At 37.9% G+C, this 15180-nt stretch overlaps 1 protein-coding gene across 1 annotated transcript; it reads right to left on the bottom strand.

The window, feature by feature from the left end:
• Positions 1-6272: 6272 nt before the first annotated feature.
• LOC139737911 (UDP-galactose transporter senju-like) lies at positions 6273-13150 on the bottom strand. Its single transcript, XM_071648579.1, has 5 exons — positions 12736-13150; positions 11797-11914; positions 10888-10934; positions 9969-10108; positions 6273-7007 (listed from the first exon to the last, which is right to left on the bottom strand). The coding sequence occupies exons 1-5, from the start codon at positions 12803-12805 to the stop codon at positions 6273-6275; spliced, it is 1110 nt and encodes a 369-aa protein (XP_071504680.1). The 5' UTR covers positions 12806-13150.
• Between the last annotated feature and the right edge of the window lie 2030 nt (positions 13151-15180).

Raw genomic sequence — 15180 nt, 5'->3', positions numbered from 1 at the left:
TCACCGGCTAAGGTGCGAGTAACAGAGTATGTGAGACGAAGCGGATCACTAGATGACCTCAAATTTCTAGTAGGTGTATATAAAGTCAAACAGGCGTCTAAATATTTCGGAGCTTGATCGTTAAGGATTTTATAAACAAACAAAACTAATTTGAAAATTATCCGTTGCTTCAAAGGAAGCCAGTGCAACGACTTCAGAAGTGGCTGAGATGGGTAGTCCCTAGAAACCTGAAACACTAATCGGGCTGCCCAATTTTGAAGTCGCTGCACACGATCCAGTTGAGTTGAAGGAATGGAAGAGAGAAGCCCGTTACAATAATCTATACGGGATAGAACTAAAGAACGCACTGCGTTATGACATGCAGATTGATCAATAAATCTCCTAATCCTAGCAATATTTCTTAAATAAAACGTAACAGTACTACAAATTTGAGAAATATGTTGAGACATTGACATTCGACAATCAAAAATAACACCAAGATTTCTTATTGTTTCTGAGGGGCTAATTAGTGTGCAACCAACATTGAGCTGAATGTTTGAAAGACCGCGCAGATTACAAGTGATATCTTCTTTGTTTTTCAATTCTGTCATGTGGTGATTTAAATTTGTTCTATAGCAACCTTGCATCCACACCTTGCTCCAACACATGCCATTTTTGCTGTCCTTAGTGAATCTGAATGTTAGTGCCTGTTAGATAAGACTATCAGAAGGAAAGTTGACTGTATGTTTGTGTATGGTTTGCTAAAACAATACACAGGCCATGATGCCATGCAAAAGATAGTTTATGGGGCCTCGTAGGTTGCTTGTAATTAAGACAAGCAAATGTTTGACACATATTTGTATAGCAGCCTGTATAGATCTGTTGTGAATATTGAAAATATGAGCCAAGACTCACTTTGGCTCATTTCAACTTTCCAACTTTCCACATAAAGTGTATATACATGTGCATAAATATCCGTCCTATATTCATATGCAAATTTTTATCTTGATTAATTCATTCTGCTGTATTATACATGTCAACAAATTAAAACTATTAGACTAGACCAAATCGAATGAAGGAACACTTGTATAGACCGCAAAGTTTGTATATTGTGGCTTTCACATAATGAGTATTGTAATGCCAGGTAATGGCAAAATAGCAAAGATCTTCTTTTGTTTTTTTTTTTATTTGAAGATCTTTTTCTCTTTCCCTCGGAGAGATTGCTCAAAATGTTTACCTCATCTTCACTGTAAACAAAATATTTACTGTGGATATTATGAAATGTACGTTCTCTCAAAAGACCTGTTTGGATTATTATCAACAAGTGCAATCTAATTGCACTGATTAGTTGTTTGACTGCTTCAGTCTTTTCCTTCCATTCATCCATTTTGCATATATACATTATTCTTAATTTTCACATGCCGCGATGCCATTCAATGTACATATTTATAAAGACTGTTCAGTGATATGTGTCATATGATAAACAGGTCTATGATGTAACTTATACCTGTCAACTTCTATTTAAGCATCATAAGCCTTTCTTTGTTACCATTTTTCCGCAAAATAAATGCTCTGTGGAACAGCTTCTGAAAATGTCAAACGTGTGACACCAAGTTTTTCCCCTCCGTCTTTGTGGTGTGTGTTGAGTGTTGATGCTAAAATGAAATGCCAACACATCATCCAAGGCATAAAGTGAAGACAACGCGCTTAAATGTCTATTTGTGTAAAATCATGGAATGAAGGGTTTATTGATTAACTTCCCTGAAGACATCAAGTACATGTGCAGGAAAGACAAACATTGGTTGGCCCCATGGCAGAAATGAGCAATGCTGATTATAGATAGAACATGGCATCCATGATGGAATCAATTCAATACCAGTAATAATGTTCAGAGATGATCAGCTCTGTTGAGAATAACGGAGCATTTAAGTAGTCCTTTTTTTTTTTTTGGCAAAAAGTTATTACATGTATCAACACAACATGGCTAGAAATCAAGATGATATTTATGCCCTCCACACATACATAGATTTTGACCATTATTACTATAGAGATAAGGCACACACCACCATGGTCAATTGCATACATCTACCTATAATGCTAGTAACAGTCACTTGTGCCAAATTTTAGGTCAACTGCTTTAAAAAAATGAGGAAGTAGTTTAGCCACAAGATTTTGCAACGGACCAACGGAATGTGCGGCCTCGGGGAGTAACCTAAATACCCTGTTACACACTTTGTGGAGGGGGTATAAAAACCAACAAAATCATAAATAATACATACATTGAATACCTTTTCAAAATACTAGCAAATCAGATATTTTTTTTCACTCACTTTACACATTTTTTTCATTTATTTTTGTGTTCATTTCATATTTCATTGCACACATGTTTGCCCACATGGATGAGACATAAAATTAGTACTGCACAAAACCAGATGTATCAACTACATTAAAGGAATTACACAAAGGTACAAATCGCATTATCTTCTTGATGTCGAGACAGCTTTTAAAAACTGCCTAAAAGTCAAATATGAAAGGCCTACATGTACATTTTCTTTTTCAACATAGTAATAAATACATTGTTTCATTAAAAAAAAAGAGTGTATCGAAACCTGTCCTGTAACAAAATGAACGCAAAGCACAATGTCTAACCAGATACTGTAAAACCATACATTTTTGTTATGCAGGAAACTTTCCCAGATTTCGCAAAGAGCAAAGATTCACAAAAATGAAAGTGTCCCTGTATTACTAGTACAATGTACATTACATGTGCATGCAGTATTCACTGTACTGGTGATTTTTTTTTTTTCATAGTCTGCAGCTCGTGATTCAAGTTTCATGACGCGAAAAAGGCCGTTGGTTCCAATGTACGAAAGCCCAGACAGACATGAACCCAGGTTAAAAACAGGAAGAACACTAAGTGATTTTCATTGCACCGACAGCAGACGTCCGTTTACCAAAAGTACTCTGGTTTTACAGTATTTGAATTGCAGAAGGGCAAATGCAACCTTGTTCAATGTGAAAAAAACAAAGCAAAACAAAACCAAGGGCAAAGGTGGAAATTAGAATACAAAAGAGGAGGCAAAAGGGCTTTGGTAAACAAAGATGAGGAATGCCCTATATGCTGTCAACAAATTACACAAGAGTTGTTTAAATTATTAAAATGGTCTACATGAATACTGGTCTGTGATTGGTCACAATGCAGTCACATGACTAATGCTGTAAGGATTAAGAATATATATACATTTGTACATATATATTTTGTGAACAGTGACATCACATCAGGTAATATACAAGTAATTCCAGAAATTGACTGGCTGCCAACAGGGCAAGTAGGAGGTATGTTCATGTAGACAATGAAATATAGCAAATATTGCTTTGTCTATTGTAATTTAACAGTTGATAGTCCCTTTTGAATTACATTTTCCCCTAAAAACAATGTTTGCTCAGTACTGTACACTGTGGGGAAAAATATAGCTCCAAAGGGTTATGGCGAGTGAAATATATTCACACCTCTAAAAAGCAAATATCTGTAAAATGTCACATTCTCCATTTATGCTCTTAAAGCTATTGCCCAAGTACCCCAGTGGTCGGTCATTCTTTCTTTCATTCATTCATTCATTCATTCATTCATTCATTCATTCATTCATTCATTCATTCATTCATTCATTCATTCATTCATTCATTCATTCATTCATTCATTCATTCATTCATTCATTCATTCATTCATTCATTCATTCATTCATTCATTCATTCATTCATTCATTCATTCATTCATTCATTCATTCATTCATTCATTCATTCACTCACTCACTCACTCACTCACTCACTCACTCACTCACTCACTCACTCACTCACTCATTCATTCATTCATTCATTCATTCAATCATTCAGTATGCTAACTATTGCTAGTCACCTTGGGGCGAGCCACAATGAGTCAGTATAATATACGCTATTATTTTCTTGTACAGATATTTTCGCGAATGAGGAGGTCGCTGGAATGTTCGTGAGATGTTGATTTTGCGAATTGACACAGAGGCCTTCATAAGCATACTATTACCTATTTTCGCATGTTGTTAAATTTGCAGTCTAACTATGATTCACAAAATTCACAAAAAATTAAACCCTCACAAAAATAACAGTATTATGTCCCCACTTTCTGGTGCAATGGTGTGTGTGTGTGTAAAAAGGACAGACCACTTCATATGCTTTGCACCTTGCCCTCAGCAAGACGTGTGTGTGTGTGTGTGTGTGTGTGTGTGTGTGTGTGTGTGATGACTCTTGTTACGCACTGGAACTTCATTGAACTGTATATGCCACATGTTAATAGTGAGTTGTGAATTATAGGACTTCCTGACAATTGCATGAGTGGTTCAATTTGTAATCTTGGAGTAGGCCTACAGTAATGGACGGAGAAATGCAAGCATGCACATCACATTCATGTCAGGATTAGTTAATATTTTTGTGTGTTTTTTGATACATGAATAGCATCCAACTCACAAAATTCTTAAAAATAAAAAAAACTCACGAAATATCTGGCATAAACAGCACGTCCAATCTAAGAGAAGTTTTTGCTGCTTACCAGAGGGGAACAATATGATAACACACAACAACGTTCAGCTATAGCCTCACATAGCCTTGAACCTCAAACCTGCTGGATGCAAAGCAGACACACTACCAACTGAGCCACATAGACTGCTCGTGGAGTGCAATGACCCAACAGAATGAATGAATGGACCCATTCTATAGTAAAGCTATGCAACATTTCACCAAAGTGGTGTCATACCTGGCAAAAGATGAAACCTCTCAATTTTACTTAGTCAAGTTCAGATTTGGCAAGAACTTGCATCAAAAGAGTTTCCAAGGAGAGCGCACTTACAATAGTGAAAATATGAATATGCAAATAGTAAAGTGACGGTGTCATTCCCTCACAACTTGCCATATATCATATGCATCTTCAATGATTCAATTTGCTTATTTTTTTATCTGTATAGAAGATCTACATCAAGAACAAGACAGTAAGACACCATTACCACTTTTCTGCTCTTACTCTTTAAACAGTTTGGTGTCATAACTAGAAAAGCACTCTGAGAGGTCAGACCTCCGCCAAGCAGTTACTTTCCACCGATGATCTTGCTCTTCCCAAAGAGATTTTTTCCCTCTCCACCACTGTGGAAAAGCTCTTCAATAGAGATCAGTGATTTCCACCCATAGGTATACATGCAGAAAAATTGCCTGATTTCCCAATATAGAAGCCTTTGTTACGTCATAAACCCTCAGCTGCACGGGCGCCTTGCCCTAGCAGAAACTTGAGCACGCACTTCAGTGCGCGTATGAAAACCTCAAAAATGCGCAGCTTGAACTCCCAAGTTCATTGACCCTACCTGCCAAAATATAGAAAATCCTACACAAAATCCACACAAATTTCCGGATCACTACCAAAATTTAATCATCTGTTCCTTGTTCAACCTTTCCTACAAGTTTCATCCCAATCTGTTCAAAACTTTTTGAGTTAGTTTGCACACAGACAAACAAACCAACAAACCAACGGTAATGAAAACATAACCTCATCCCTTGGCGGAGGTAATAAAGATGTGATCCAGTATGAGCACTGTACCTGAAAACTGTTTCTTGATTCTTGCCCTATCAAATCATACAAATGACCATGACTATCACTTCGTATGCAAACATCACGTTTCATGTGAAAACTATAACATGGGCATACCAGATTCTCAAGTACAGTATTCAGGACAGTTGGTTTATGAGGATGGGTGGAATGTTAAATCTAGACATGGAATTTAGGAAGAGTTTTTCCTATCACCTCTTCATTCAACATGACTATCAACCATACCTGGCAAGCAGTCAACATCCCGCCGCTGAACTTTCATTGTGATCAATAGTGGATGCCCCTTTGAATCACACAATATGTAAATGATAATGTGACATCACAAGCCCTTAATAATATATTCATTTATGTACACATACCGGGAAACCACCAAACTCTCTTGTTCTAACACAGCACAAATCCCTGAACGTCCGATATTCTATATGGATAAAGCACAGAAGTGTGACAGGTAGAACCAATTGGCTTGCATCTTTCATCAAAACTTTCAATACCAAGACAAATTTGTAAGACGCTTTGTAACTTAAAATTTGTGGCACACATTCAACTCATACATTGATCCCCAGATCAGACTAAAAAAGAGTGACTTCTTCCTTCCCACATAGTACAGCATGACCTTTTTTGCACAGCTCGCTTCAGGCACTGCATCCTGACATGATGGCTGCGACTATCGTCATGACGATGTGGACATGTGGGGCTCCCTCTCGAGTTGATAATTACCATTTGCACTGTCAGCACTCTCTGAGAGCTTGGCTTTGCGCTTGACAAGCGGAATGGGAGTTTGTTTGACAGGGTTCGTGGAGTAGAGATGAATGGCGGTGAGAATGAGGACCATCGCCACTACGGTGCACTTGGTGATCGGTATGCCAAACAGCAGCCACGTCAAGAGGGCAGTGATCACCAGCTCTAGCCCATTGGCAAAATTCTTCACAATGGAATTCAGTGACTTGAGAAAGACTGCAGTTGAGATGCCCATGGCGGCCATGTTGACTACCACCACGGCAACCTTGAGCTGTTGCCGCGGCACCATGTCTCCCCCGCCATCCAGAAGAAAAAGGAGCTTTGCCGCGGGCTGGTTAGAAGCCACGAAAAGGAACAGGCTACAAGCAATGGAGTCCACATACATGAATATATTGTGAGTCCACATGTCAAGCTTTATGGCGTATCGCTTGAGAAGAAGTTCTGTGAAGACGCCGCCAAAGGTGGAACAGAAGAGCTGAAGCAGTATGAGGAGAATTCGGTAGCTGGGTAACCATCTGGAGACTCGCCCTTCACTCTGCTCGCCGTCCAAACTGTCATCTACAGCACTGACGAGGGCACCAGAATCGACGTGTTTGATCATGCACCCTATCGCGAGCAGGACCAGAGAAAACCACTGCCTGGCGCTAAGTTCCTTTCTGAACAAGACCTGAGAAGAAGAGGAACAAATTTGCACACTACTACTAGGAACACTATCGATGAAATGGTGATTGATGTGGTTACTGTAGAACATGATATATTCGCGGCATGAAATTTTCGCGAATTGGAGCCGACGGCCTTTTTCATGGCAAGAAATTTTCGCGAATTGTCACTTGCGTTCAATGCATATAGTGTAGATAAGAAATTTCGCGTGCATTTTAATTTCGCGAATCTTGGCGCTCGCGAAATTCGCGAAATTAAAACGCACGCAAACATTTCTCGTTTTACAGTACTCACACAACTATCTCAAATACACAAAGACTAGATTTACATGATAACAATTAAAATAGATTGGCAAACAACAATTTGAAGAATTTAACATGCACTGACTTTTTATAGTGCTAACCATCATTCTGATCCAAAGGATTTTGTAAGAGCATAAACAATAACAAATGATATTTCAGATTCAAAATAAGGACATGTTGCAATGGGGCCATACTTCAATCATGTTTACGTACATAACTTCTTTTCACACCAAAACTGAGGGGGGGGGGGGGGGGGAAGGATCCTGTACCCCTGGAAATTAAAAAAGAAAAAGTCAGGAATATTCATAACTCTTAATACAGTACGCCATTAAAACTGTTATTCAAAGAATGTAGGATTTATCAGTGTTTACTTGGGAGTTCATAAAATTTGTATCAACTGAACAGAGAAGAACCAACCACGTAAAAAGTTAAAGAATGAAAAGTTGCTTTACCATCAATCTTCATGAAGGTAAGCATGCACGGCAAATCACAATAATCTCTTCTGTGCCAAATTGATTTAACGCCATTCGTTGGAATGTCCGGGTTGTGTCATTTTACACCTGTACTTATTTATTGATCTTATCATTCTTGGAAGAATGTATTGTACGCACGGCTAATTCCATTGTTATGATTATTGCCCACAAACCATTTGTTTGTATTTGGCCATCAGTTCTCATCATTGCTGGTCCCTGTTTTGTGTAGTCAACACGTATGTTTGTCTTCTTTCCAAAAATAAACCTGGCACAAAAGGCTTAGTATCCCGACACTGGCTGAAATCACAAATTTGCACATTTACAACATCATAGCATATCCTTGAACAAAGGTGACTTACATGGAACATAAAAAAATCATTTAAAAAAAAAAGATAAATATAAAAAAGATCCAGGCACCATGGGCATCTTGAACACTAAAATCAGAGTCAAAGTATAATTCTAAGTCTATATATCACTAGCCCAGGTCATCAATTCTGGAGCACTGTTGAACTACAATATGGCATGTTTGCTTGCTTTTCATACTTTTTCTCTTCTCCATGCTCATGCTACACAAGGACAAAAACATGCACTCACAGGAGTAACTCTCAGCAGGCTGACATTCTATTGGTATCATACAGGGAGGGAATTAAAAAAAAAATATGAAAACACCAAACATTTTAATACCATATATCCAAAAGGATTAAAGCTACATTGTACACATTACATTTGTAATCGACAAAATGCAGCAGCGACATTCCCATATTTTCCTTTACAAGCAATCCAGATGGCATGTCAACTTGTGCAGGACAAAGATATGTAAAATCAAATTAACCCGTTTAGGATGGATTGATTTTGCTACAACACGCATTTCCCATAGACACCTGCCCGTGCACACTCAGGACTCATCCTCAACGGGTTAAAAACTGATAGTTCCATTTCACATAACATGACCTGGTTGATCACTCGTAACTTAAGCAACAACATCAACAACAAAGTTGGCATCTGTTATTCTAATAACAATTGTTTTCTGTTTTAGGTTGAATGATATTAAAAGGGGATTGTATTAGATTTGTCATGGTAATATAAACTTTTATCTGCAAGAGTACGCATCTATGCTTCCTTGCTTTTTAATAAAGATTGGTTTTCATCCTATTGAGGTGAAAAATAAATCTCAAATACCAGTTCTGCATGCCATCAGAGGGGAATCTAAATATATCATCTGGTTGATAGATATATATATATATATTTTTTTTTTAAATTATTATTATTATTTTTTTTATTATTTTTTTTTTGGGGGGGGGAACAGAGAAAACAAAAGTTGTGCCATAATAGCTTGCTTTAGATTACTGAATTTCTTAACCCTAACTAGGCCAGGCTTTTTGGCCTGTTCTGTGGCCGGGAGAGGGTTGATTCAATCCCCCCCCCCCCCCCCAAGATCTCAGCCGTCCATTGCGCAATCGCACTGAAAATTGGCACATAAATTACTTGTCGCGTAATCTACCAAACTATAAAAGATAAAAATTTATTTTTCATTTTTTATATAAATTAATATGCATGAAATCATAAATTTTGTTCTGATTCAGAAAACAAAGTTAATGGCATCCTAATTTTTGGTGACATTATTCTTTGTAGCATTCCTAACAAATGTACTTGAAAAAAAATCTGGTATCGAAGTTAATTTCCTATGTATTCTATTGTTTTATGAATTTCTTATCTATTTCTTTGTTTTTCAACCTTTTGTTTTTTTCGTTTTTTTTCCACAAAATTTATTACAGAACCTATTTTAAGCATAATTATGCTAAAGTTAATTGATTTCAGCCATTGAGAGTGAAAATAATCATCTTTTTGAATAAGGTGAGAAAACTCTATTTGCATAGACTTTGTACACAAAATCACGTTTTTGAGCCATTTTCAGTCCGACAAGCATGTATAAAAGGTCGTGCAGCGTCGTAACGGTATGTCCGATTTTCGTGAAAATGGTGTCATAAGATGTGCGAGACTAGAAGAAAAAAAAAGTCAGTGAGCCGCGCGGTCAAAAAAAATCATGCGGCAGAATGGTCGCAGAAAATGTCGAGGGGGGCCCTTTAAGGTTCAAGTGTCCCAAACAAGAATATCAGGGTCTTATCCTTGGTCTGAAAAGAGTAGATAGATAAAGGAAAAGGGATAATCAGCCACTCATGAATAAATACAAACCTGATAAATCACTCCAGACAGGACCACTCTCAGCTGCATGAGAACAAAGTACGAGAGCGGATCAAAATACGTCAGATTCAGAAAGGACAGGCTATTGTAGACAGCATACAGGAACGCCGGAATGAAGTAGAGCATCAGGACTGCAGTGGACCGTAAAAAGGACAGATATATACAAAAGAGACTGATGAGTAAATAAGATAGAGAGCTGGATAAAAGGTCAGACAGAGTGTGTGTCAGTGTGTATGTGGGGGGGGGGGGGGGGGCAGTTGGAAGGGGGGGGGGGGACCAACATCTTATCATAGTTTTGCAGCACATCTGCAGTTCCAGTGTTGTCCTCGCTATACGATACCAGTGGCGGATACAGAGGGGGGCGTACCAGGCATGTGCCCTCCCTTTTTTGTTAAAACAAAAGAAATAAAAAGAAAGTGTCAACCAATGTAACCCAGAAGTGGCACCAGAAATTTTTTTGCGTCACCCCCCCCCCCCCCACCCCCCCCCCCCCCCCCCCCCCCCCTTTACGGAATTCCTGGATCCGCCCCTGGATACCATTTTATGCATTTAAACACGTATTGCATGTATAGACTACACATTGCTCCAGATTTCTAGATCACGTACTAGTACCATCAAAATAGAAGCTGTCATTTTCTCCACATCATGGGGTAGGAAAATGGGAAGGGCATTGAATAAGGAGAAAGTTGTATTTCAGTTTATGTTTTTAAGCAAAATCATCCTCAATTACATCGTGCGGATTCTTAGTTTCAGAAATTCAGACATATTGAATTTTCAGCCTACAACCACGAGCAACCATAAAATCACATATTCTGCTTGTTCATACTTATTCACATGCAGGACTGGTATCAACTTGGGTTAAAGTTTATGTAATCTTAAAACAACATTGGTTGTAGTTACTTAAACATACCTTTGATGTTCTTTGAGATGTCTTGCATCAGCGTAGACAAAGATTTACTGGTGACGGTTAGATAAAAGATACAGACATCGAGATAGACAGATAAGGCGAGAATAGGTCAAGCCAATGATAGTGTGTCTTCTTGATCGGAAGGTTTACAGAAGAGATCAAAAGTTTAAATGAAAAACTGCAGAGACCTAGTGAAGTTTAAATGTTGCAAGAACTAGCATCAAAAGAGTTTCCAATGATAGCGCAATTGCAATAGTCCTCTAGATAAAGTAAGAAAAATCACAAGCAACAGATCGGTGAAGAATTTGGGCAAAATCAAACTTCAGAGAAAGTGGTATACTGACTAGCTCAAATGTCAATCCTTGGAAGCTGAGTCAGCACTATCAATCTATTACAATACTTCAATGATTGGATGCAAAGACAGGATATGATTTATTTGTTGGAGTTTATTTCAAGCAATGAAATTCTTTCAAGATTAATGTGTGCAGGGCGCTCCCATTACAACGAACATGGTTAAAATGACTAAATTTCATTACAACAAAGTTAAAATTCAGGTCCCCAAAATTATTATCTTAAAGTCTGTGGTGACAAATGTTGACATAAAGTAAGGAATCTGCCGGTCCCAAGCACTTTGTTACAACAGAAGTTACTAATTGTACATAACGGGGAGACTTGTCAGGCCATGATGACATCCTACAACATCTTAGTTGAATACCTTGTAGATATCATTTTGGCCTACGTCACTGCTTTTTGACACAATTATGCAACACTTTAAATTTCCACCACTTTATTTTGTGCCCAATCATAATGAAAATCCCACCATGTAGTTTCATTTTCCACACACTGTTTTAAGTCAAATATGAATGCGGAGTGGCTTTTTGCTGCAAGTCTATCAGAGAGCCAGCTTCTCACCTCCTTCGAGCTAGCAAGAATACCACCACCAGCTTCAGTACTTCCGTATGCAACACGGCAGCCGTGGCATTGTAGCTGTATCCTCTTTCTTCGTTCTGTGTCCATGTGACCAGCATCCCTAAATGATTTCAGAAGATATAAAAGAGTTCAACATATGTAATGCCACACTAGACAAGATAAATAAAATATAGAGTACTGAGAATCAGTTCAATTTTATTAAGTGTAATTCATCTACTAACATCAGGAATACAAATAAAAAAAGAAGAAGAAGAGAATATAACGTCAGCATTAAGTAAATACTTTCATGCTATCTCTTTCAAAGGGCAGTCACAAAAACACTTTAGGATAAAGCTCTCTCTAAAGCCCTCTTTCAACCCTGCAATTTCAAAAAGACCATGAACACAGAAAAGAAGTTTCTCTGTGAATGCCTTCTCTATTTATCTGGACTAGAAAAGCACTGAGAGAGCACAGACCTCCGCCAAGCCAGCAACTCATTTCCATACTTACACACATTCAATTTCCCAAAATAGAAGCCTTTTTTAAAATGTCATTGCATTGCACCTTGCCCGAGCACACGCTTTAGTGCGCGTATGTAAACCTCCAGTACGCACAGCTTGAACCCCAAGTTCATTGACCTTTTATGCCAAAAGATGAAAAATCCTTCAAAAATCCATAAAAATTCTCGGATCACTACCAAAACTGAATGAGGTGTTACTTGTGTCAATGTCGACTTTTTATGCAAGTTTCGTTTACATCTGTACACAAGTTTTTTAGTTATTTTGCAAACAGACAAACCAACGCCAATGATCACTTAAGCCTCTTCCTTGGCGGAGGTACATATCACACTGGTAATAATGACGTAATGACAAAATCCTTGCTATATCCCCAAGACTTTAAAACTTCTCAACAATCCACTGGAATGGCTGGATCAAAACTTACCATGGCTGACGCCGAACACTATGTATGCCGTGAAAACGGTCCAGTTGTAGATGCCAGAAACTCCCAGCATTTTGACACTGCACGTTCAGTCACTCACGAGGAGACACTTGGACGTTCTAGAACCCTTTGGGATAACTGAGACCAGTCAGCATGACCGAACAAGTATCGTGGCGATCCCATGTAGAAGATTCCTATGTAGCAAATGGAGACAAATATTTGGCAGTACCCTTTCAGGTTGGGATTAAGATAAACCTTTCAGATTAGCCACAGTGTGCTTAGAGACTGCAAACAATCCCTGAAAATGCCTTTCAATATCTAACTTTTTACTCACAAAAACTTGTGATCGTTCTTCACAAAATGTCATTATTCTCAGTCTATAAATGCAATTGATATACAATTGTAATAAACTGCAGCTAGAATTTGGTTCATTTAGACGTAATGTCAACAATATTGTGACCACTAAGCTCAATCCCCCTCCCCCACGAAAAAAAAATACGGATTAGGATTATCTGCAATGGAGCACAATACGCTATTTGGGCTGACTGAATCAAATTTCTAAAGTTTGTCTACCTGGGAGAGTAATCTTTGTTTTTTACCTCCTGTCAAAATCTGGCGGCTTAACCCATTGAAGACTACCTGTAGTTGTGAGTACTCATGGGCTGGGATGAATGGGAAATGCCTGTTAAAGGAAAATCAGTTCTTCATCAACAGGGTAAAACAAAACCAAAATTGAGATATCAGCAGTTTAACTGGACATATTTGTTTTGTTTTGTTTTTTTGTTTGTTTTTTTTTCAGAGAGGCACTGCTTTTGCTGGGAAATAAAAATCTTTCCATTTGATACAGCATGCCTGAGTAACCTTTCCACTAATCAAATCGACTTTTCTCCCTCATGACTCTCTTATTTCAACCACTTTTTGAATGGGTTAGGATGGTGGAGTTTTAACAAGTTATTTATGAATTTAGAGCTTGGAGCTTACTCTTTTATCTACTGGGCCAGTACAAGTAATGTATGCAGCAAAGTGGAATTCTAGATCATTTCAACCTACTTTTTTTTTGTGGGTTTGAGCTGGGCGGTCACAATTTTGCACTCAAGTCCATTCTCTATGATCACACATGTACCATAGTCCACATAAAATGTACAAACCGTAGTACCATCTGTACAATACATATTAAACTGGCATGCTGACAGCGTTTAATTCGTGAAACACAAAATAAGAATTCTAATGCCAGCCTTTAAAAAACTTTGAATGTCAAGTTCGGATTGGAAAATAAGTGGTGTTCAGATGGAAACATGCACATTGAAGTATTCACTGTGATCAGTCTAATACAAGTATTTTCCGTGAAAAGTTCATCCACCCTATGTACACAAAATGCACAACCAATGTCTAAAATATTTTGCATGACACATTCATCAAGCTTTGCAATATTCTTAATCTAATTATACAAAATCTGAAACTCATACAAACCACAAACTACAAAATTGAATATGAGTACCTGCTTATAGCGTTTAAGTAGCAGCCTGGGGTATGTTGTACGTGATGGAATACCCAGAGCTTCTGGAAACGCCCTAGTTGTCGGCCTCATTAAACCAGACTATACCTGTTCACTAAAACAAATTTGATATGATTCTTAACCCTTGTACCTGTATTTCTATACAATTGCTACCCTTTGTATTCCCATACAATAACTTGCTAACTGACTGAATACATTTGTAACTTAATCTAATTTTGCTTCCTGCAACAGAGCAGTGAGATATGACTTGCTGACTTTACAAGGAGGTTTGAGAGATGGAGTTCCAACTGACTGTAATTGTTCAATCAGCTGTCAGTTTTCTATGGATGGACAAAAGAATTCCACAGGTGCATCTGTGCCTTCGATGTTCGATGCTTGAAGCCGTCATCTTTCTGAGCAATCTGAAGATTAATTTCTAATCTTAACATAATATCGGACCATATATGCTGCTCGTTTATATATCAAATGCAATGAAATTTCACCTAATGATAAAGCATATAAAACACAAGTCTATTCCATTCGAAAATATTTGCAAGTGTAAATCTGAGCTGTATTTTGTGACAGTGTTTGAAATTTTACCCTCATGGAAAGCCGGTTTTATCACTTTTCTCCTTATTTCCTCAAAATGAAACTAATATGGTTTCATCTTCACGTATAGTTCTTTATAAATCAATATGTCAAATTAGCGTACAATCACGTACATTCGAGTAATTTTGATATCTATTTCAGCAATATTTGAGCAATTTCTATTCGCTCATCCCCGTGCCTTTACCATTGTCTACGGCCCATCGTCTGCACGTAGGGAAAGCGAAAAGTAATTACCATCACAAAGACATAATCTTCCTTGGAAAGTGGCTGGTGATTATGCAATGAGACACGAGTCAATTGTCTTCGCATCTGAGAGGAAGATCCACTTTGACACATACATCAAA

The sequence above is a fragment of the Diadema antillarum genome, unplaced genomic scaffold (assembly GCF_040938485.1).
Source record: "Diadema antillarum isolate AM-2024a unplaced genomic scaffold, OU_Dant_1.0 seq00000715_RagTag, whole genome shotgun sequence".
Taxonomy (NCBI): domain Eukaryota; kingdom Metazoa; phylum Echinodermata; class Echinoidea; order Diadematoida; family Diadematidae; genus Diadema; species Diadema antillarum.
Note: the sequence above shows the minus strand (reverse complement) of the source record. Positions and strands in the feature narration are given on the sequence as shown.